At 46.5% G+C, this 24,714-nt stretch overlaps 2 protein-coding genes across 2 annotated transcripts in view; one reads left to right on the forward strand and one right to left on the reverse strand.

Annotated features, from left to right (window-relative positions):
• Positions 1-1,667: 1,667 nt before the first annotated feature.
• socs2 (suppressor of cytokine signaling 2) lies at positions 1,668-21,815 on the reverse strand. The gene is made up of 2 exons (XM_063072292.1): positions 21,233-21,815; positions 1,668-2,919 (listed from the first exon to the last, which is right to left on the reverse strand). The coding sequence occupies exons 1-2, from the start codon at positions 21,360-21,362 to the stop codon at positions 2,459-2,461; spliced, it is 591 nt and encodes a 196-aa protein (XP_062928362.1). The 5' UTR covers positions 21,363-21,815; the 3' UTR covers positions 1,668-2,458.
• A 936-nt stretch (positions 21,816-22,751) lies between these two features.
• mrpl42 (mitochondrial ribosomal protein L42) overlaps positions 22,752-24,714 on the forward strand; it is a 56,504-nt gene continuing 54,541 nt past the window's right edge. Inside the window, exon 1 of the mRNA XM_063072293.1 lies at positions 22,752-23,449. The gene's annotated coding sequence lies outside the window, so the exon portion shown is untranslated. The remainder of the gene's footprint in view (positions 23,450-24,714) is intronic.

Below are 24,714 nucleotides of genomic sequence, written 5' to 3' on the forward strand. Positions count from 1 at the left end.
ACTCTACAAAAACAAACAGACAAATAGGAAACACACACAAAACGCTGGAAGTACACAGCAGGTCAGGCAGCATCCATGGAGAGTCAATATTTTGGACCAAGGTCCTTCATCGGGACTCAAGAGGAAAGAAGAAAAAGCCAGAATGTGAAGGTGGGTGAGAGGATAGGTGAGACCGGGGAGCAGGGAAGGTGAGACCAGGGGAGCAGGATAGGTGAGACCAGGGGAGCAGGATAGGTGAGACCAGGGGAGCAGGGGAGCAGGATAGGTGAGACCAGGGGAGCAGGATAGGTGAGACCAGAGAAGCAGGGAAGGTGAGACCAGGAGAGCAGGATAGGTGAGACCAGGGGAGCAGGGAAGGTGAGACCAGGGGAGCAGGGAAGGTGAGACCAGGGGAGCAGGATAGGTGAGACCAGGGGAGCAGGGAAGGTGAGACCAGGGGAGCAGGATAGGTGAGACCAGGGGAGCAGGGAAGGTGAGACCAGGGGAGCAGGATAGGTGAGACCAGGGGAGCAGGATAGGTGAGACCAGGGGAGCAGGATAGGTGAGACCAGGGAAGCAGGGAAGGTGAGACCAGGAGAGCAGGATAGGTGAGACCAGGGGAGCAGGGAAGGTGAGACCAGGGGAGCAGGGGAGCAGGATAGGTGAGACCAGGGGAGCAGGATAGGTGAGACCAGGGGAGCAGGGGAGCAGGATAGGTGAGACCAGGGGAGCAGGATAGGTGAGACCAGGGAAGCAGGGAAGGTGAGACCAGGGGAGCAGGGGAGCAGGATAGGTGAGACCAGGGGAGCAGGGAAGGTGAGACCAGGGGAGCAGGATAGGTGAGACCAGGGGAGCAGGGAAGGTGAGACCAGGGGAGCAGGGAAGGTGAGACCAGGGGAGCAGGATAGGTGAGACCAGGGGAGCAGGGAAGGTGAGACCAGGGGAGCAGGGAAGGTGAGACCAGGGGAGCAGGATAGGTGAGACCAGGGGAGCAGGGAAGGTGAGACCAGGGGAGCAGGATAGGTGAGACCAGGGGAGCAGGGAAGGGTGAGACCAGGGGAGCAGGATAGGTGAGACCAGGGGATCAGGGAAGGTGAGACCAGGGGAGCAGGGGAGCAGGATAGGTGAGACCAGGGGAGCAGGGAAGGTGAGACCAGGGGAGCAGGATAGGTGAGACCAGGGGAGCAGGGAAGGTGAGACCAGGGGAGCAGGGAAGGTGAGAGCAGGGGAGCAGGATAGGTGAGACCAGGGGAGCAGGGAAGGTGAGACCAGGGGAGCAGGGAAGGTGAGACCAGGGGAGCAGGATAGGTGAGACCAGGGGAGCAGGGAAGGTGAGACCAGGGGAGCAGGATAGGTGAGACCAGGGGAGCAGGGAAGGGTGAGACCAGGGGAGCAGGATAGGTGAGACCAGGGGAGCAGGGAAGGTGAGAGCAGGGGAGCAGGATAGGTGAGACCAGGGGAGCAGGGAAGGTGAGACCAGGGGAGCAGGATAGGTGAGACCAGGGGAGCAGGGAAGGTGAGAGCAGGGGAGCAGGATAGGTGAGACCAAGGGAGCAGGATAGGTGAGACCAGGGGAGCAGGGAAGGTGAGACCAGGGGAGCAGGGAAGGTGAGACCAGGGGAGCAGGATAGGTGAGACCAGGGGAGCAGGGAAGGGTGAGACCAGGGGAGCAGGGAAGGTGAGAGCAGGGGAGCAGGATAGGTGAGACCAGGGGAGCAGGATAGGTGAGACCAGGGGAGCAGGGAAGGTGAGACCAGGGGAGCAGGATAGGTGAGACCAGGGGAGCAGGGAAGGGTGAGACCAGGGGAGCAGGATAGGTGAGACCAGGATAGCAGGATAGGTGAGACCAGGGGAGCCGGGAAGGTGAGTGGGTGAGGGAGGGGGGGATGAAGTGAGAAGCTGAGAGTTGATAAGTGGAAGAGGTGAGGGCTGAAGAGGATGGGATCTGATAGGAGAGGAGAGTGAACCATGGGAAGGAGGAAAGACATCAAAGGGAGATGATGGGCATGCGAGGAGAAGAGAAGAAGGAAGGGGGGGAATGGTAAAAGAGAGAAGGGGGAGAAGGGAGAAATTACCCATAGTTAGAGAAATCCATTATTCATGCGGTCAGGTTGGAGACAACCCAATCGAACTATGAGGTGTTGCTCCTCCAACCTGAGAGTGGTCTCACTGTGGCAGTGGAGGAGGCCGTGGACTGACATGTCAGAATGGGACTAGGAAGTAGAATTGAAATGGGTAGCCAGTGGGAAAATCTACATTTTGTTGTAGATGGAGCAAAGGTGCTCAACAAAGTGGTCCCTCTATCTGTGTCGCATCTCACTGATGTAGAGAAGGCAGCTCCAGGAGCCCTGGATACAGTAGATGACTCCAACAGACTTACAGCACAAACAGAGGAGACTTGGGCAAAGTTCCTGATGGGAAAGGCACTTTGAACATAAGTTCTCTCCTAGACTTACTTTTCCATTAAATAAAAAAAAAATTAAACCTGATACTTGTATTCCAACAAGTACTTCTTCAGTTTGGTTGGTAAAGGAAGTTCGTGAATCCTTTTGGTTGCTTTATGGATATTAATTCGGCAGAAGTGTTGCAGAGTGGGAGTCTCGTTATACAGCGGTTTGGTCAGCTGCAGCTGGACGCTTCTGTTCTGTGGTGCCAGATGCTGGGCATTCTGTATCATCTGACATAAGATCACATAGTACTCCACCAAGTGGACCACACTGTCAAACTGCTGCAGTTTTGGTTTTGCAAGAATCACTGAGTCCAGTCTGAATTTGCCATCTTGGTACTCAATTCTCAGGTTGGTTGGTCCCCAAACAGTTTTTACAGAGATGGTGAGAAAATAATCACGATGTGAACTATCCCTCACCAGAAATGTTCCTTCAGCAGCTTCCTTTAACTTCTCGTTTGCTTCATTTGCATTAAGAGCTCCCCAGTACCACCCTGCAATAAACAAGAAATATATGTTGTATAGTGACTTCTGAAAACTCCAGGGTGATACCAGCACAACTTACCAGCTCACAAAATAGACAAAGAAATTTTATGTAATGTTCATTAGAAAAACAACATGGTTTACACAATGTTTTCAGCCACCAACTGGTGATACATGCAAGGATACAAGCCACATATAATGCCCTTGCCAATTCTCATCTGATAGAGACATACCGTAAGCATGATGTCAACAGTTTGGTCACGCTCCTTCCTTCACCTCATACTCCAGAACATTGATGACCACACTGGTGCTACATACCACTCTCAAGCAACTGGAGGTTCCTTTGCTGCCATCTTCCACTGTCACATTCACAAGGGTACAGATCAGAAACAGGTCCTTCGGCCCACAATGTCTGTACTGAACGCGATGCCAAATTAAACTAAATCTCTTCTTCCTGTGTGCAATCCACAACCCTTCATTCCCTGCATATTCATGTGTGTATCTAAAAGCCCCTTAAATGCCTCTATCATATCTGCTTCCATCTCTACCCCGAGAAGCCCATTTCAGGCACCCACCCTCTCTTTGTAAAAAGATTTGCTCCGCGCAACTCTTTTTAAGCCCCCCCCCCCCCACCTTAAGTGTTCTCAAGTATTTGATACATCTACCCTGGAGAAAAAGACCCTATCTTTGACTCTCATAGTTTTATAAACTTTCTTGCTATTTATTGCAATGTTATTACCTAGGCTATTCAGTTCATTGTGTCCATGTTGGCTTCCAACATTGCAATCTCATCACTGATAATATTCCTTTTATTCCTTGTCCTGCAACCTCATTCTTTCTGACACACCCACCTGCCCCCTTTCATTATTTTGCCACTTAACTCCACTAAGGAGTAATGTATAGTGGGTATTCAATCCACAGCACTTGTACAGTCAGAGAGTCAAAGATCAAAGATACAGAAGATGTCGATGGTGCAAGCATGCACATGTAATTCTCCTTTCCACCTTACCTTTACCCCTTGTCATTTCAGATCACAGAAACATGCCCTTTGGCCCATCTAGTCCATGCTATTTATTATTCTGCCTAGTCCTGTCTACCTGACCTGGATCATGGTTGTCCATGCACTAGTTAAAACTTCTCTGAAAGGTTGCTATCAAACTGGCATCCACCATTTCTGCTGACAACTTGTTCCACACTCTCACCGCCCTCTGACTGAAGAAATTCCCCATTAGGTTCCCCTTAAATATTTCACCTTTCACCCTTAACAAATGACCTAGCTATTCACCCAACCTCAGTGGAAAAAGCCTGCTTGCATTTATCTTGTATATACCTTTCATAATATTGTATACCTCTACCAAATCTCCCTCGTTTTCCTACTTTGGGAATGGGAGGTAACCCTCTTTAATACAAATTAAAGTATTCCTGTTTCCTAACTTTTCCTCATTCTCAAAAAAAAGACCATTGTTCAGAAACAATAACTTCCTTCCCCACTGATGCTGCCTGACCTGCTGAGTTTCCAGAATTTCCTGTTTTCAAGAAAACTGAGTGGCAAGTACAAATGATTTCTAACAACAGTCAGAGTAAAGATTACTCCAACAATTACATCATAAAACAATTAGACTATAAGATGAGAGCAGAATTCAGCCCATCGAGTCTGTTCCACCATTCCATCATTTCTGATCTATTATCCCTCTGAAATCCATTATTCTGCCTTCTCCTTGTAATCTATGACACCCTTACTAAATGGAACAATACAATCTCTGCTTTGAATATACCCAATGATTTGGCTTCCACAGCTGTCAGTGTCAATGAATTCCACAAATTCACCACCCTCTGGCTAAAGAAATTCCTCGTCATCTCTGTGCTAAAGGGACGTCCTTGCATTCTGAGGCTGAATAAATAAATATGGACAAGGTAACAGAGAACTGGTGTTGACAAAATAATGACTTTTGCAAGCAGTCAAGGGCAATTTCTTGCTCTAAATGTGTTGCACAAAGTATTTCCAGATGTTAATTCTCCTGACTTTAATCCCTCAGATCCCATCACTCATCTACCAATAAAGTCCACCTAACAGGACTCATAAACGCACCAGTGTCCTCACATATGTAACACTGCTGCAACATCCCTCAGCTTCCATCCGCTGCCACCTATTCAGCCATGATATTCATATCTTTCCAGTTTATGAGACACACCAGCAGAATTCCATCTTTCCATACAGACAAGATGGAACACCAGGTACAATAAGAACTAATTAACCAGACTTGGGGAAGCTTCACCTGCATGTCCCAAATTCACGCAGAAGACCACGCTGGTCATTGCCAGTGGTGAGGAAGTGACCTGCAACAGAACTGAAACCACCTCATCTTCCTTTTCTTCTTTTACCTCCTCCCCAACACACATCGCTTTGTGATGCAGAAGATGTCGATGGTGCAAGCATGCACCTGTAATTCTCCTTTCCACCTTACCTTCACCCCTTTTGATTTCAGATCATCTGGAAGTGTAACTTAGCCAGAACAACGAGACACTATTGATTAAGATGTACTGTCGTTTGATTTCATTCTCGCAGTAACCAGTTGGCATTGACACAGAACATAATTTAGATTGTGGCATTGATGTGAGATTTGCACAAGGTAAGAGAATGGCAGGTGTATCCTGCGGTCAGGACAGTGGGAAAAAAAGGCAAGAGTGTCAGTTCATGCCGAGCGAGTTTTGTTGCAAACCATAGACTGTGCGTCAACTAAACCATCTATTACCTGTGTTCAGATTCAGATTCAGATTTAGATTTACTTATCACAGGTACGTCGTAACTTAGTGAAATGCGGCATTTGCTAAAATAGCCAACACAACCTAGCAACATACTGGGCAGGCCACAAGTGTCGTCACACATTCTGGCACCAACATAGCATGCCCACAAGAACAACACAGAGCACAACAAGCAACAAAACAGCCGCAAAACAAGCCCCGTTCCTCCATCACACCGCCCACCCACCCACACACATGGACAGCCTTCAACTCCAGAACAGGTTCCTACTTCCATTCTGCAGGGTTCAGCCATCAGGCTTCAGGTTCAAGACTACCGATTGACCTATCGGATCCAATCTTCAGTATCGACCCCTGGACTAGCCGATAGCGGGACCGTAAGCTCTTGGCTCGAACTCCGGGTGTGCTGACTGACTGGTCCTCGTGTGTCTCCGTGCCTCCTGCTCACATGGAACGGTGTTCGGTGCCCTTCAAGGCAGAGCAGATGCCTGTACTGTGGATGCCCTTCGCTGGACTTTGAAAGCTGAAACCAGAGCACGGTACAGAGGCCTGACCTCTAACCCCTCCACATCTCTGTCCCTAAACACTAATTTGACCTCGGACTTCCCCACATCACTGTCCCTGAACCCCAACCCGACCTCTACTCCCCTCTCTGTCCCAAAAACCATCCCTACAAACTTAAAAAGAAGCACCTGTCTGAGGCATGATCTGAATGGAGGCTGCAGCTGGGCGCCATCCTGATAAAACTAATGCAAGGCTAATCGGAGCATGGCCATGGGTATGACAGCTCCTTATCACAAAGATCCAGCAGTGGCAAGGACATCACACTGACACCTTACTCTGGAAGAGCCCAGCAACGTGGAACCTGAAATCATTAAGTGCAGCCTTGCCAGCTGTGTGTCACCCATGTGCGTTTGCCCCTCACAGATGTTTCTGTGTCCTGCCAACAGGTTGGTTTTCACCATGAGGAAATCTACATGCAAACGTGCTCAACATCCTGCGATACAGAGATGTCCCTTGCACAGGAATTTGCGTGGACCATCTCTTCTGTGTGGAGGCGGTGGCAACTCCAGCTTGCAAACCCAGTGTCGGGTGCCAAAGTTACAGATTCCATTTTAACACAAGTAGCAAACTCCCGTAACCTGCACTTCCACTGGAAGCTCCGACTTCCGGCATTACAGCTTGAAGATATCAGAGGAGTGGAACAAGCTGTTCTCCGGCCAAATTCGTGCGGAAGGCCATGCTGGTTTGCCCCCTGGTTGAGGGGCAATAGTTCCATGGAACACAAACCTGCCGTCTGTTCTCAGTAAGATGGCTGTACTTCTCCCAGGTGTATCCTGCACTCAGGACCGCAGAAAAAAATAGCAAGACTGTCAGTTCATGCTGAACGAGTTTCGTTGCAAACCACAGACTGAGCATCAATCACATGTACACCGGAACTTAGCGTCGTTTGCTAAAACAACCAACAATAGCCAGTGAATCTTTAGTACTGTACGTGTAGTTCACAGTCCAGCCTGCGAGGGTTTCACCACGGAACGTCACCAGCCGTACAAGTCAGTGTGTGAATTCTAATGGAATATCATCGACCTGAAACATCAACTCTGTTGCTCTCTTCTCAGGCGCTTCCAGCATTTCTGCTCTTATTTGTTTATTATCAACTTTACAGATCGTCTTACCTTCACAGTTTTTTGAGTCTCTGCAACCCGAAGTAATAGGAGTGAATAATCATCCCGCCCCCGCCCCCGCCTCTCCGCTACCAACACCACCACACAGAGTCCAGTCACCAACACCTCTCCCCTACCAACACCACCACACAGTCCAGCCACCAACACCTCTCCCCTACCAACACCAGCCACCAACACCTCTCCCCTACCAACACCACCACACAGTCCAGCCACCAACACCTCTCCCCTACCAACACCAGCCACCAACACCTCTCCCCTACCAACACCACCACACAGTCCAGCCACCAACAGCAGCACACACAGTCCAGCTACCAACACCACCACACAGTCCAGCCACCAACACCAGCACACACAGTCCAGCTACCAACACCACCACACAGTCCAGCCACCAACACCTCTCCCCTACCAACACCACCACACAGTCCAGCCACCAACACCTCTCCCCTACCAACACCAGCCACCAACACCTCTCCCCTACCAACACCACCACACAGTCCAGCCACCAACAGCAGCACACACAGTCCAGCTACCAACACCACCACACAGTCCAGCCACCAACACCAGCACACACAGTCCAGCTACCAACACCACCACACAGTCCAGCCACCAACACCTCTCCCCTACCAACACCACCACACAGTCCAGCCACCAACACCTCTCCCCTACCAACACCAGCCACCAACACCTCTCCCCTACCAACACCACCACACAGTCCAGCCACCAACACCAGCACACACAGTCCAGCTACCAACACCACCACACAGTCCAGCCACCAACACCAGCACACACAGTCCAGCTACCAACACCACCACACAGTCCAGCCACCAACACCTCTCCCCTACCAACACCACCACACAGTCCAGCCACCAACACCTCTCCGCTACCAACACCAGCCACCAACACCTCTCCCCTACCAACACCACCACACAGTCCAGCCACCAACACCTCTCCCCTACCAACACCACCACACAGTCCAGCCACCAACACCTCTCCCCTACCAACACCACCACACAGTCCAGCCACCAACACCTCTCCGCTACCAACACCAGCCACCAACACCTCTCCCCTAGCAACACCAGCACACACAGTCCAGCTACCAACACCACCACACAGTCCAGCCACCAACACCTCTCCCCTAGCAACACCAGCACACACAGTCCAGCTACCAACACCACCACACAGTCCAGCCACCAACACCAGCACATACAGTCCAGCTACCAACACCAGCACACGGAGTGCAGCCAGTCTTTCACGTTCGTACTTCCACCCTTGCCCTGAATGGCAGAACGGTTTTCACCCAATCCCAAATGTCTTGGGGCAGCACCATGAGCACCCGAGCAGCAGGGCATGGGGAGTGAATCGGCCTTGTTATGGGCAGCCTGTGGCGCTGGGGCGGCCAGGCGCCGACAGAAGGCTGACCGGGACCTGAAAGATTCACTTTGCATCAGAAGTCATTCACACAAAACTATTTCCAATGCGCCATTCAAAATGCTGGCGTGTTGTTATTTTAGCGTGCGATTTATTTAAAGTTAATTCTGAAAGTCCTCGAAGACACCGTACAGTGCGGTAGAGGCAGACTAAAAAGAGAAATGGATTCAATGCAGAATATGCTGAAAATACTCAGCAAGTTAAAGAGCGACCTGAAACATGAAACTCTGATCATATTCACGAATAATTTGCTGCTCAGTATTCAGTTGGGGTTCTTGTTCTCCGGATTCACATTATGACGCGTTATTGGTGAACACCCCGCTCCGGGCAGCGCTCTCTAACTGGCTCCCCAATTTACCTCCCTCCTGTGTCTTCCGTCTGTCTCCGCACGTCGTCAGCAAAGCCGGATTCCAGCAACACACATACAAATTGCTGGTGAACGCAGCGGGCCAGGAAGAGGTACAGTCGACGTTTCGGGCCGAGACCCTTCGTCAGGACTAAACTCGCCACCATGCAGGATTCAACTCGCCACCGCGACCCCTCATACATTCCTGAGCTGATTAGTCTCGTCTGAAACAGAGCAGGCAGCGGGGGCATTGTCTCAGTTCGCTAATGGTCTGCCCCATCACATTGTTTCAGTTCGCTAACGGTCTGCCTCATCACACTGCGAATGGCACAATGGCTTTCATTGTGTGCCAATGCACCAGAATCATCAGTCAATTATTATCAAATCACAGCGGTGAGGGCAACCAGTGACCACTGATTGGGGTTCAATTCCCACTGGAGCTTTTACCCTCTCCGTGATCGTCTGGCTTTCCGTCACGTCCCAAAGGCATACAGGTCAAGGTTAGGGTTAGGGTTAGCTGCGGGCATGTGATGTTGGCGCCGGGAACATGGCGACACTTGCGGGCTATCCGCCCAGCATAATCCTCGGACTGTGTTGACGGATCCGATGGCGCGAATGTTTTACGAGGATAGCTTGAGCCTGCTAAACGTTCCTCTTCAGAGTGAAGGAGGATGAGGTGTGAATTGATACAGGTGCACAAGATGATAAGAGGCATAGATTGATGAGACAGCCACAGACTTTCTCCCCAGGCTAATACAGTACTGGGTGATTCGAGGGAAGTATACAAGGGATGTCAGGGGTAAGTTTTTTTTTTCACACAGAGATAGTAGGTGCGTGGAACTCGCGGCTGAGGATAGTGGAAGCAGCAGAAAAACAGGGACATTTAAGAGAGTATTAGATTAGATGAGCGCTTGGAGTAAGTAAAAATGGAGGGTTATGTGGAAGGGAAGGGTTAGGGTAGGTTAAAAGGGCCGAAGGGCCTGAACTGTGCTGTAATGTTCTATGTCTCTAAGACCCCTTTTACTACAGCTTAGAAACAGCATCAAATAACCCCGAATCATTTCTCAGTTGCAGTATGTCGTCAGACTTCACACCCAGTCTCACCTTAGTGGTGAACTGCCTGTTGCTATTGGAATATTAACATTTCAGCATTTGTAATCAAAGAGTCCAAAAATCAAACCAGTGAAGAACAGAATATTCTTTCTCTGAAATAAGATTTGTGACGCACTCTCAGTCATGTGCAGAACATGCCAGTTACTAGATATTCCACGTTACCAGAAGAGCCCCAGGACTTGCGGGGAGAGGACGGGGACAGGTTAGGATGGGTGGAAATCATATCAGACACCCGAGGTGTTGGAGATGTTCTATATGGCCTCATAGGAACTTGCAAAGAGATGGGACAAATCCTCATATATTGTAGCATTCTTGGCTAGAGACAACTAAGAACCCTCTGTCCACACGACTACTGTACCTGAATGCCCATTTCTATTTTTACCCACATTCCTTAATTTATAAAATGTTTTCCAGAAATACGTTCCTTTTCTAAATTGAGGAATGGCTATATTTTAATGTGTTATGGTTATAGACCGATGAAACACTTTATTTTGATTGTAGACATAAAGACATAATTTATATCATCCCTTTTTTGACGGGTAAAGCAGAATATTGAGAAGCTTTCATACACACTCAATGGCCGCTTCGTTAGGTATACCTGTGCATCTGCCCGCGAATGCAAGCATCTGGCCAGTCAATCATTTGGCCGTGACGTAAAGCACGCTGGCGAGGTGGGTTCCGTTCTTCAGGGCAAACATCACACTGGGGAATAAATGTCAGCTCAGTGACTTTGACTGTGGAATGATTGGTGATGTCACACGGGGTATCTCAGAAACTGCTGATCTCCTGGGATTGTCGCACACAACAGTCTCGGGTTTACAGAGAACGGTACGAGAAACAAGTGTCATCCAATGAGCAGCAGTTCAGCGGGCATAAACACCTTGTTACTGGGAGAATGGCCCGACTGGTTCAAGCTGACTGGAAGACGACAGTAACTCAACTAACCACGCGTTACAACAAGAGAGTACCTCTGAATGCACTACATGTCCTTGAAGTGGAGGGGCTGCTGCAGCAGAAGACCACGAACATGCTGAAATACACTCAGTGGCCACTTTATTTGGGTTAGAATTGAATCCACCAGGACAACTGGATGTACCTGTGAACTTGTTTCCACAGTACTTACTTTTAGACCTCATACAGGTAAGTAAAACAACCTGCTTGCCAGAGTAAATTTATCTGAATCATTCCATTTATAGAATGGAATAGATTTTAATATCTCCAGTACACTTTGTCATGGATTGGGAAATTTGCCAATGAATTTGAGGCAAGACTGAACATTTCTTCCCAGGGTCATTTAAAGTTCAGAATGGTTGAAATGACTAAAAGCTCAGGCTTCCAGAGTTTCCCTTGGGAAACATTTTGCAGATAGTTGCTGCAATAGTGGATAAATTTCAAATGGACGGCATCGGAATTAGGAGCAACAGACACAAAATGCTGGATGAACTCAGCAGGTCAGGCAGCTTCTACGGAAATGAACAAACAGTTGATGGTTTGGGCTGAGACCCTTCTTCAGGCCTGGAAAGGAAGGGGAAAGACACCAAAATAAAACATGGGGGGGGGGTTGGGGGGGAGGAGGACAAGATAGGTGAAGCCAGATAGGTGGTAGAGGTAAAGGGCTGGAGAGGAAGGAATCTAATAGGAGAGGAAAGCGGACCATGGGAGAAAGGGGCACCTGAAATGTTGACTGTTCATTCACTTCCATAGATGCTACCTGACCCACTGAGTTCCTCCAGCATTTTGTGTGCATTGCTGTGGCATCTGCAGAATGTCTTGTGTTTATCAGAATTAGGAGCCACCATGAATGTTTCCAACTTAGTCAGAGGAGGAAGGCAGTTACTAGTCAGGGCAATCGAGCTGTGCTTTTCTGAGATCTTGAGTTGTACAACGGAGGTGAACAACACAATTCTAGAGCAAAAGAGAGAGCAGGGAACATTTTAATAAAAGCACTGGTACCACAGCAAGGTTGGAAACAGGGATCTGCTGAATGAAACTCAGATTCCTGGACTGATCAAAATCAGGTACCCGAAAGGCTGTGGATAATGTAGAAGGCAGTTATTCCCATCTACAGCCTCCTTCAAAGAGAACTACTCACTGTGAAAACTGGTCGCTGTATTTTGTCCTGATTTACTGACAAGATGTGGGCACTCGTCATAATCATTTCTGAACTGACAAGTTCTGGAGTCGTATGCATAGTGGATCAGAGCTGGTATGAATGGCAGGGACCTTTCCCTGGAGGATATTGTTTTTGCAACCATCATTTGTTTCATCTAGCTTCTTATCCCATTGTCACTTCAGTTAAAGTCTGCTGAGGTCAAGGTGGGATTTGAACACTTGAATCAATGGTCCAGTCTTCTGGACATATTTCCAGCCAATTAACCACAATGCTGCTGTGTTCATATATTAAACACTAATATGAAAATTACCACTCCTTTAAATTTCTGTTTCTGTGTCTTTCCAGTACAAGGTCATGTCCAGAGAGCCTTAACTGGCAAATCACAATTAGGTTATTTACCAAAATGCCAACCAATGTCACCATCTCCGACAACAACAGCCAAAGTCAAAAAGCCATCAGGAGGCATTGTCTGGTCATGAACACAGCGATGAAGGAAAAGGACATTGAGGTGGTAAGCAAACGAGTGGCCACTGCAAAACTAGCTGCCTGGGAAACTTGCTTTGAAAGTGCGACCAGTAGTGTCCCACACTGGAAATACCAAATAATGAAATCTGAGCTGCCTGCATGACCGCCTCACCACTGAAGTAGCTGAAAGGGAGAAAATTACAATATTCTAGCTGAAGGAACGGGGGATTGAAGTTTACTAGATCCTGTACCTGTGAGCAAGCACAATGGACTGGATTGTTTTCTTTGCTGTGAGATTTTACATTTCTCTTCCTTTAACTTGATACAAAGCGAGCTACAGTACATCTCCAGGTTTGTGTGCCTGTGATCGTAATGTAATGGCACTGTTTAAGCAGACAGCAAACTTCTGGGTGGGGAGGCAATGATATTACTAAACATTAAAGATAATCTTACATTAGACCTCATACTTGTCATGCTTCCTTGCAATGATGTGTTCGTGAACACATTAATAAGAAAATACTTTGATTAATTGAGCTGCAGTAGATACAACTCTCAGTGAGAGGTTGAGTCATTGGAAGGAACTGTATTAGTTAATTCTGCATTTTAGGTGATGAATTATTTAATAAGCATAAACCTTTTCATTAATAATGAATAATTTAATCTATTCTTAAAATATGAGAAAAAAGAAATGAGTGATTATATTCTAGTTGGAATTTTCCCACGACTTTTGTCTTTCAATGCAAGGATGAAATAAAATGTTATCATATCCTTTGTTCTATTCACAAATATTCTTCAAAATTAAACGTTGTTTCACTATTGATTTTACATGGATGGTCATCCAGTCCATTTGATAATGTTTTGAAATTGCTACGATGATTTATAGAGTTTAGTTGGCCATTATATCAATTTAACTGGTGGCTGAATGCTGGATTGCTGTGTCCACCAGGAGCCTTGTATTAATATTAAGCTAATCAACACTGTTACCCGACTGTGGTGAAGAGCAAACGTGCCTGACAGTTCAGTATGTTAATTAAAAGATCCAAAATGTTGAGAGAGCCCAATCCCGGGGTTCCAGTACATTAAATGGGAATTGCAGAAAGGGAACATTAACTATTGGTGCCCATGACTACTCAAACCTTATAAATTCTTGGAAATATCAGGGTGTTTTGTGTTAGGGTGTGGGAATAGATTCCTGTTGGTGTTTTCAGAAAAGGAACATAGCATGAAGCTGCTACACTGATTTTTATCCATATTCAACAATTTTATTAAAGCAAAGAGAGCAGCATTCCTTCATCTGATTGACAACTAGTGTCTGCATGCTAATTGATGTTAGCAGTAAGGGTGTAAGATAGAAAGTGGAGGGAACAGGGCATACTCTTGAGGGTGCAGTGGTGTTGCTCCTTTGATGAATAGCCCCACTCTAGATACGCAATGGTAGAACTGGGGGAGAAACAGGAAACACTATCACACCCCACAGCAGGTGACACAGTGTGAAAGGCAGATTTCAGTTTTGAAATTACACCTTTACTCATTTTAGACCCACATCACACCATCTCTTACTTATGATTTATAAAGACACGACATATCATGGTTTTGAAAGGAGCCGGAACACACCCTTTTGCCTGACAAAGGAATTCCTTTCCTTGTCCCATTCCTGATCACCCAATCTCCACAATTTGTTTCAGAGCCCTTACCATTGACCAAAATTCTTGAGGCCCAAAGCTTGCCTTTTTAACTGCTGAGTATGCACAAACTTGCCATTGTTGATAGAATGACACTGAGACACTGGGCAGTCAGCAGGGACACGTTACACTGCTCTACCACAACAGTTATTAACACTTTCAACATGTGCACATACTTAACGTTGGTCATGCTGAAGCTGCTAAACACATATGAATCTCCCCACCCTGACCCACCAACGTCAGGTCACCAAAGGACCCAACCCTGCTGTGTGCTCCCTGATGTGAAACACTTGTCAAGATGTGAATAGTTTTGACCTTAATAAAAGCACAGATCAGGAGACCTAAGTTACCTGTTAGTTTGTTTTCACTATGACACAAACTCTCCTTAAATTACAGGTACTGTATAAATCCAGGATGATTACAGCGAAAGTAGTAATGATTAAATAAAGTTGCTCCAATCTTAATTTGACAGCAGGTTTTGCTAAAATAAATGACCATTGGTCTTTGTCACAACTCCAGTGAACAAGAGAGAAGCAGACCATTTAGCCCAGCAACTGATGCATAGACAAATCAACACCCTTCCAGTTATTCCTTTCTCCCTCAAATACTTATTTATCTACCTACCTCAGCCCAGTGCTTTTTGTCTCAACTACTTTATATGATAGCAGTTCCTGATTCTAATCAGTCTCTGGTAAAGAGCTTCTCCTGAATCTTCCTTTGAAAGTTTTAGATGCAATCTTGCATTTGTGGCTTTTAAGTTTTATACTACTCCAACAATAGGAAATATCCCAGCATCTGCCCTCTTAAATCCATCCAAAAGCCAAATAGCAACAGGTCAATGAAGAGTCTCTGTTTTGATTGGTGTAATAATTCAGTCTGGTATTACCATTGTCAATTGCTTTTCCCTGTTCTGGCCCCATGTTCCTTTATATGTGTACATTTATTAGTTTGTTTTATTACTTACAAGAATCTAGTTAACTCAGCTCCATATCTGCAAACATTTTAGGCTTTGTTCCTCTTCAGATATTTCTTTTCCTCCTGTTTGTATTAATTTTAAGAAGCTTTCTATAACAAGCTTGCTGCCTTTGTAAAGGGGAGAAAACTATACACCCTCTCTATTTCTGTTCTTCACAACTACGTATTCAAGTCTCTTTATCTTTTCTCTGATGTTGTTGGGGTCACATTTATACTCTTGGGTTTCTTTACAAGTGCAGAACATGTTCAATGCACCAATGATCTATTTATTTAGAGATATCATCTTCTAAGATTTGGATATCTTTCATGATAGGTAACAATTATTGTTTCAATTTTCAATACTAATCAATTGGCATTGGAGGGATAATAAATCAGCCATAATAGACCAGCGGAGCAGACTCGATGTGCTGAAAGGACCTAATTCAGCTCCTATGATGGGAATATATTTGATCTACTTCTTGTTCCAGTTATATATCATTGCTTGTCAGAGGATCAGTTGTTAATACCCTTGTTTCTATTTAAGACAGTTCTACATTGAAACTCAAAATCTAAACTGTAGCCTCTGTATAAATGAGGTTCTACATCAGTAGATATGCTGCCATTCTTAATTTTGAGAAATGTTAGACTATGGCTTCACTTGCTCCCTTAAGCAAGTGCAAAGAAAGTTATTCTGTCATATTGTTCGTGAGATAATCAGGAGAGCTGTACAGCACACTTGTCCCACAATCAGCAAACAAAATACCAATTATCTAGCCATCACTGTCTGTGAGACGATGCTCCTTGTTATCTGAATGTGAAGTGTTGTATCAGGAAGAGGAGGCACTGTCATAATCGAGGAAACACAGTAAGTGCTTACAGGAAATTGTGAGGTTATAAACATGACAATTTTACCATCAGCCTTTCTGTATTTAACTCCTTCATCATCCCTTGGTCAAAATGCTTGAATACCCTCCTTAAAGTCATTGTAGAAGCAACCAGGTTCTTCCCAGTCAAAACATCTGCCTAATAAATTAATCTGCAGCCCAGTTCCATCAAGTGCTTTTGCTAACCAATTGACTCATAATTTCCACCCCCAAGTGAACTGATGTAATCTTCTGGGTCAAACAAAATAAAGCACAACCAGAAACAGCCAGGGAATAAAAACTGATCAAAATTCCTCTCTCGACACTCTCATGCAACGCAAACCAATCCTGGACATTACAGGGGCCAAATGCCTTTTATAAAGCCACTTATTTTTTTCAGTTGCTTTTGAAAGATTTTATGGTATAAAGTTACCAACTTGCAGAAGTTTCAGTGGGAATGCCTACCACGCAAAATCAGCAACGAAAACTTCTAACAAAGAACAACAGTAAGTGCGTCAGAGAAACGGGCAACTTGGTCCGAGCCAGCGGGCGGCCCAGCGTCCGGAGCGTGGTTTAGTACTGGCTTCGCGGATAGGTTCAGGTCCTTTAAAGAATCAAGTTCTCAGCGGGAATCCAAAAAATTGTAGTTGTTTACGTATTAGAATCCAGATTAAAGATTAACTTGGTTTCCTGTTGTTTTGATTGATTTACATCAGTAACAGAACGTAACAATTTGAGAGGTGACGTATGTAATTTAGCGGATAAATCAACAAGACCTTTTGGATAGACAGAAGGTTAGGTGGGCAGTAAACTGCAGATACAACACCATCCCCGTAACGGCTTCACCAGCAAAGTTTCCAGTGACCTCGTCCACTAATTTATAGGATTTATAACTCTTGCCGTTACTTACATAAACTTCATTTCAGTGCACAATTGTTCAATGGAAATCATTAATCAGTAGCAGGCAAAGCTTTGACACCGTCATTGTAGCCAGGGGCAGAAATTTTAGTAAAACAAACCCTGCACACAATACAAGTAACTTCGTTTTTAAACAAACTTCAATGTTAGCGTAGCCAAAGAAATAACGTACTCAAAACCATTTATAAACATACATATTTTTGCAGATTTTACCAATAATTGCCAAAAGCTAAGGAGTTGGAACTTGTTGGGAATCACCGAGTGCGGAGTCCCTTGTAAACACAAATCCACAACTTGCTGGACCCGCTACGCCGATTTTGCGCTACCAGTGAAGTAAACTTGCTGCCGATGCCCAGAGCCGTATTGGAAGTCTTGCCTGTTCTCGGTCCACAACCTGCCCATTCTTCATGTTAACTGGGGGTTGGGGGGGTGGTGTCAGTGAGACCAGTGTGCACTAAATTTTTTTTTTAATTAGTTGAGTTTTGTAAAATGTGTTTAAATTAACATTTAAAGGTTTAAAAATTTCTTGATCCATTAATTATTTTCTTTTTCTAAATGCTGCGGATATTCAGAAGCATTAGAGCGCGCAAGACCCTCGGCAATGAATATACTTGACTCAGACAGCCGGCAATGAAAGTTCTTGACTCAGCCGGCAATGAAGGACCTTGACTCAGCCGGCAATGAATGATCTTGACTCAGACAGCCGGCAATGAAGGACCTTGACTCAGCCGGCAATGAATGATCTTGACTCAGACAGCCGGCCGATATGGGTGGATGTAGGAAGGCAAGAGTTGTAGGTAAAGGACAAACACAGGAGATTCTGCAGATGCTGGAAATCCAGAGCAACACATACCAAATGCTGGAGAAACTCAGCAGGTCAGGCAGCATCTATGCAGAGGAAAGAAGATTCATCATTTCGGCCGAGATCCTTCGTCAGGGTGGAAAGGAAGGGCGAAAAAGCCAAAATAAGAAGATGGGTGGAGGAGAAGATGCTCAAGCTGGCAGAGGTTGGATGAAACCAGCTAACGGGCGTGGGGGTGGGGAGAGATGGGTGGGTGGGGAAAGGGGGATGTAATGAGAAGCTGGAGCTGATAGAAGTGTAAATGGAATCTGATAGGAGAGGGGAGTGGACCATGGGAGAAAGGGGAGAGGTACCAGAGGGACATAGAAACATAGAAACATAGAAAATAGGTGCAGGAGTAGGCCATTCGGCCCTTCGAGCCTGCACCGCCATTTATTATGATCATGGCTGATCATCCAACTCAGAACCCAGCCTTCCCTCCATACCCCCTGACCCCTGTAGCCACAAGGGCCATATCTAACTTCCTTTTAAACATAGCTAATGAACTGGCCTCAACAGTTTGCTGTGGCAGAGAATTCCACAGATTCACCACTCTCTGTGTGAAGAAGTTTTTCCTAACCTCGGTCCTAAAAGGCTTCCCCTCTATCCTCAAACTGTGACCCCTCGTTCTGGACTTCCCCAACATCGGGAACAATCTTCCCGCATCTAGCCTGTCCAATCCCTTTAGGATCTTATACGTTTCAATCAGATCCCCCCTCAATCTTCTAAATTCCAACAAGTACAAGCCCAGTTCATCCAGTCTTTCTTCATATGAAAGACCTGCCATCCCAGGAATCAATCTGGTGAACCTTCTTTGTACTCCCTCTATGGCAAGGATGTCTTTCCTCAGATTAGGGGACCAAAACTGCACACAATACTCCAGGTGTGGTCTCACCAAGGCCTTGTACAACTGCAGTAGTACCTCCCTGCTCCTGTACTCGAATCCTCTCGCTATAAATGCCAGCATACCGTTCGCCTTTTTCACCGCCTGCTGTACCTGCATGCCCACTTTCAATGACTGGTGTATAATGACACCCAGGTCTCGTTGCACCTCCCCTTTTCCTAATCGGCCACCATTCAGATAATAATCTGTTTTCCTATTTTTGCCACCAAAGTGGATAACTTCACATTTATCCACATTAAATTGCATCTGCCATGAGTTTGCCCACTCACCCAACCTATCCAAGTCACCCTGCATCCTCTTAGCATCCTCCTCACTGCTAACACTGCCACCCAGCTTTGTGTCATCCGCAAACTTGGAGATGCTGCATTTAATTCCCTCATCCAAGTCATTAATATATATTGTAAACAACTGGGGTCCCAGCACTGAGCCTTGCGGTACCCCACTAGTCACCGCCTGCCGAGGAGAAGGGGTAGGCGGGGAGCCAGTATGGGGAATGGAACAAGAACGAATAGGGAGGGGCAAGAAATTTTCGGAGTTAGAGAAATCGATGTTCACGCGGTAAGGTTGGAGGCTACCCAAAGGGTGAGGCGCTGCTCCTCCAGCCCGAGTTCCTGCAGCGTTTTGCGTTTGTTAGATGAATAAGCAGTTTGCAGACCACCGCAAAATCTGGCTACGTGTTAATGGCAACAGGGTAGAGCGTGTGGAGCGATCGCGGCCCAGTCACGTCGCCTATACTGACTAGAACCGATCGGGTCGCAATGGTAACGAAGCCTACGCTTACTTGAAGACATTTTGGCTCACCTATCATTGAATAACGGAAAAGTGGTGCAAGGAGATCGAGCTCTTGTAGGAATACCTGGAGCCATTCTTAGAGACGTTAGCATCCTCTCTTCCAACAGCATCACCAAGATGCCACCCACATACAAACAGAAAGTGTAAGGCCTCCAAAATGCAGCTTTGGCCAAGTGCAGTAACTCCTCTGAATGGGGAACAGAGGCCGGGAGGACAACCCAGCCAGCCAGACAACAGAATTTAATGCATCAAGGACCCAAGAGCGGGAGAACTATCTACAGTAACCTGATTCCACAAATAATCCTTTGGTGTGTAATGTCCACCTGTATGTTTCACTTATACCCGGAAACGACTCCTCTCTAGAACCCAGCTGAGCGGCACCAGAATACATATACATCCCTGGAGGATTTTGTTTCCTTCCATGGGGGAGGGTAGTACTTTTAAGAAAATAATTAAAATAAGTGTACATAAATAAATCAGAAATGTGGACACGCATTAAAGTTTCTGCCAGTAATTAAGGTATCCTTTTAGAATTTAAGTTTTGAGATGTTTTTGTCGTTTGAAGTTAATCGGATCTTAGACTTCCTTATACTCACGCCAACTTTTACCCCAATGGGCTAGAATTGTCTAAAAATGGAACTGACCAGGATAATAATTTGACAGCACAAAACTCAGTGGGCACGGCCTCGGTACGCGGTGCCCGTGTAGTCTGCCCCCCCCCCCCCCGCCTCCAGTCTCTTCTCTGTGCGCATATTTTTCTCCGTATCCACTCCATCTTTTTTTTCGGAAGTGGTAAAATCTGATACCACGTACTTCTGAAGATGGTTGTAAATGCGACATTTTCCTATCCATACGCAAACTAACTCACAACCCGCCCCGACAGCTCTGTTTTAGTTTTGAAGATTTTAACTTTTTCAGATGTCAATTCTCGTTCATCATAATATTTTCTATTCAAGTCTATGGCGTCTCAGTCATTTTAAAGCACCAAATCAGAGACATCGCCGTTAAGGCGGCTTCGGTAACTTCAAACGAATAAACAAATTATGAATTTTTTTCATATAGATTAACAGAAATCGAAAACTTTGCCCGGTAAAGTGGGAGATGCGAATGGAGATTTTCAAATACGGCGACGATGCAACATCATTCCCGTTTACGTCTTAGCAAATTTCAGGAATACCCCTTTTTAGCGGGCTTTTTTAAGCGTTTGTACAGATCTCTAGTTTACAGACAGCAGTAGTAATGGGCAATGAAAATAAAGAGATTCTGTAAACAGTTTTCCAATAAACTTCGCCAAAGATCGAGACGCGAGATAAGAGTATTGAATTGCTACGAAATGTGTCCATTCCCAAAACACCAGAAGAATTGAAAATCCAGATATATTTTGTTTTAAGGGGACTTTGCAGTAAGGTGTTAGTCACACACACAAGTTGCAATGGAACGAAGGCATGCTGGTTGAATACCTGCCCGCCGAAGATCAGCCATGGCTGCCGAAACGCGGTCCTGGTCGCTTTCCGACGCCCTCGACGCTCGCCGGGGACCCCGGTCAGTCCGCATCGAGTTCACATCGTCCGACGCCTCTTGGCAAGTCATAGGGTGGGAGACTTCAGCGAAATGGTTGTCCAACTAAAGAAAAGTTACCCCAAACAACGAAAAGCTCCACTTTTATGTACATTACCAAGAACTTCCACTGGGAGAAGGGGCTTTTCTGCTAAACAAGATTGTATCGACTCACTCGCTTTCTTGGATATCTGGAAGAAGAAACGAGGGAGAGAGCGCGCGCGCGAGAGAGAGAGAGAGAGAGAGAGAGGGGGTGAGAATGAGTGAGGGAGAGAGAGAGATAGTCTGACAGAAATTCTCCAGTCTGTGATCACCTGCGGGACATCCGCTATGATTGGAAAGTCGAGGTTTTCATTTCTGAAGACAGACGGAGTGGGCAGAGTCCTTTCCCTAGATTCATGAGATTGGGAAAATAAACCGCCGCGTGTGAGGAATCTGACTGTCAGCCCCATGAGTGAAACACCGAGGATTTACCGATAGACGCGCAGTGAGTGTGAGACCGAGTTTTCTCAGTTAGGACAAGTTCAGCGAGCGCTGGCAGTTCCCTTTCCGCATGCACCAGTCCACTTTATGTTTTCTTTTGACCACATTTCAATGTATACGGTCGTTTGAAGTGTACTCACTCACACTTGTTAACAAACGAACGTGTAAAAGAATTGAGCAGAGCCAATGTAGCAACGGGGCGACCGTTCCGTCCCGCGGCTATCAGAGGAGTCCCATTAACAGTCGCTGCTTTAAATTATTTCTCGAGCAGCGGACAGTTGACCCCGGACTCTGGGCCAGCGTCATACAATTCAGAGGAAATGCCATTTACTGGGGACTGGCGTCAACAACAACAAAGCGACGGCTCACTAGCGCTTCACCCCACCCACTCAACGATTGGGAAAAGGCCGGAGGGGAGGGTTTGAGAGGAAGGGAGTGGAGACAGGTAGGGTGACGGGAGGGAGAGAATGAGTTAGCTGAGAGAGCGAAGCAGCGCGACTGATGAGGGAAGGGGCGGGAGACGCAAAGTCTACGGATTCGGAAACTGCGCTTCTAGTGAGAATATTTCCAGTCCAGCAACAAGCTGTTGCATTGGAGGGAGAGGATTCGCCCTCACCAGCTTCCTCTCCGCTCCACCACCCCCCCCCCTTTAGAAACACGCAGGCCGCTTTCCAGGAACTTTCCAAGAACTGGGTCACATGACCTGGCACGCCTCCAGTCTTAAAGCAAGGTGCCCCCTCCGTCCCGGGACACCCGCAGCTTCTGCAGACCCCGCCCGCATCAAAATCACCCCAGCCCTCTGGCTCTTCAAATCCCATCCCCCCCCCCTTTAAGGTGGGGGCAGCTGCGAAGTGTTTCCAAGAATTCCTGGACATAAAGATCAGGAAAGAGAGAAATCTTCGGCTTTTGACAATGATTATGGAGAGCACGCCTTCCCTCCCATTCTGTGTTCGTGTGACTTGTCTCCCCGGACTCAAACCACCTCATGCACTTTATGCAAAGTTCCCTTTTAAAGGTAATGGAGTCATTTAGTGTCCGTGAAAGAGCCCCAGTGGACGGATAGTGCGGGTCAAGGCGAGGCAGTACACTACCGAAGCTGTCGATCACAGGCTCATTTCGGGAAGTATTTAATTACCGACCCGGCTTTTGTCTAAAATCCCTTAGCCGATCTACTGAGTGAGAATTCGAGACAAATTTGTCCCATCCGGGCGATTTCTGTATCCGGCTGTACAATACAGAGTTCATGCCTGTATGAACATGCAGGGTGACGGGCAATTTCCCCGTTCGCCGGGCTGACGGCGCCGTCGGTGAGAGATAAGAATCGCGGAATCTGTGGTCACTAGTGTCAAGGCCTCGCATCGAGGCAGCCACAAATCCAAAATAACAACGGAGGAATCGGAACCGCAGGTCGATGCGCCCTCAGCAGCAGCGATGAAAGACAACTGAAGCGAACCGTATTTCTATCGATGACCCCTGACTTGCTGACTGCTACCAGCATTTTAAATTTAGAAACTCCAGGGAACTAATATCACTGTCCCAGAGAACGCGAGATAAAGGTACGCGGCAGTCCCAGCGGATTGGAGGCAACATACTAACTGCAGCATCTGACGATTGTGAGAGGTCGGCTGCCTCTGAAGGTTGGTAGCTCTGGTTTTCCAGATGCCGCCCGGTTTGCAGTGGGAGCGCAGGGTTATGGAAGAGGTGGATCTGGTCTAGGAAAGGGTGAAGGTGTGCGTGCTCAGAGCTGGCTTTGGTGAGGGGGGAAAGGGACGGAGATGATTGTCCGCAAGGGACAGGGAAACCAGAAGGCACAAGTGGGGAGTCAAGGCCAAACGGAGAGCCTCACTCCCGTGCCACAGCCCAGCAACTCCGCCAAGGTCAACTCATTATCAAAGTACGGGCATGTCACCACACACTCGCGTGAGATTCCTTCTCTTGCAGGCGTCCACAGGAAAATAAAGAAATACAATGTTTATGAAAGCTATACATAAACAAAGTCTGACAAACAACCCATGGGCAAAAGAAGACAAATAGTGTAAATAATAATAAAAATACAAATAACACCGAGAACATGAATTGTAGAGCCTGTGAAAGTAAGTCTGAGGCTTGTGGAGTCAGCTCAGTTTTGAGATGAAATTGAAATATCTTTATTGTCATTGCATAGTACAATTTGTCATGCACCAAAATGAGTTTGCAACTCTCATACTCAATGCTGTAAAACAACAAATAAAATAAATAAACAATAAACAAAATCTAGTACCCAGCCAGTACAAGCAACGTCCAGCAGTACAAAAGCGCAACTCAGATGCTTGACAGCCATAAAACTAGTATTAAAGTAGCAACATAACAAATTTATGGATGATGCTTGATCGATTGGTTCAGAGCAGTTATAGCTCTGGGGAAAAAGCTATTTTTCAGTCTGGAGATGCGGGCACAGAAAATCTTACAACGTCTGCCAGATGGAACAAGTTCAAACAGATGATTGCATGGGTGTGAGTGAAGTTATCCACATCGGTTCAGGAGCCTTCTGATGGTTGTAGAGTAATAACTGTTCCTGATCCTGGTGGTAGAACATAGAACATAGAACATAGAATAGTACAGCACATTACAGGCCCTTCGGCCCACAATGTTGTGCTGACCCTCAAACCCTGCCTCCCATGTAACCCCCCACCTTAAATTCCACCATATACCTGTCCAGTAGTCTCTTAAACTTCACTAATGTATCTGCCTCCACCACTGACTCAGGCAGTGCATTCCACACACCAACCACTCTCTGAGTAAAAAACCTTCCTCTAATTTCCCCCTTGAACTTCCCACCCTTTATCTTAAAGCCATGTCCTCTTGTATTCAGTAGTGGTGCCCTGGGGAAGAGGCGCTGGCTATCCACTCTATCTATTCCTCT

This window comes from Mobula hypostoma, chromosome 20 (assembly GCF_963921235.1).
Source record: "Mobula hypostoma chromosome 20, sMobHyp1.1, whole genome shotgun sequence".
Taxonomy (NCBI): domain Eukaryota; kingdom Metazoa; phylum Chordata; class Chondrichthyes; order Myliobatiformes; family Myliobatidae; genus Mobula; species Mobula hypostoma.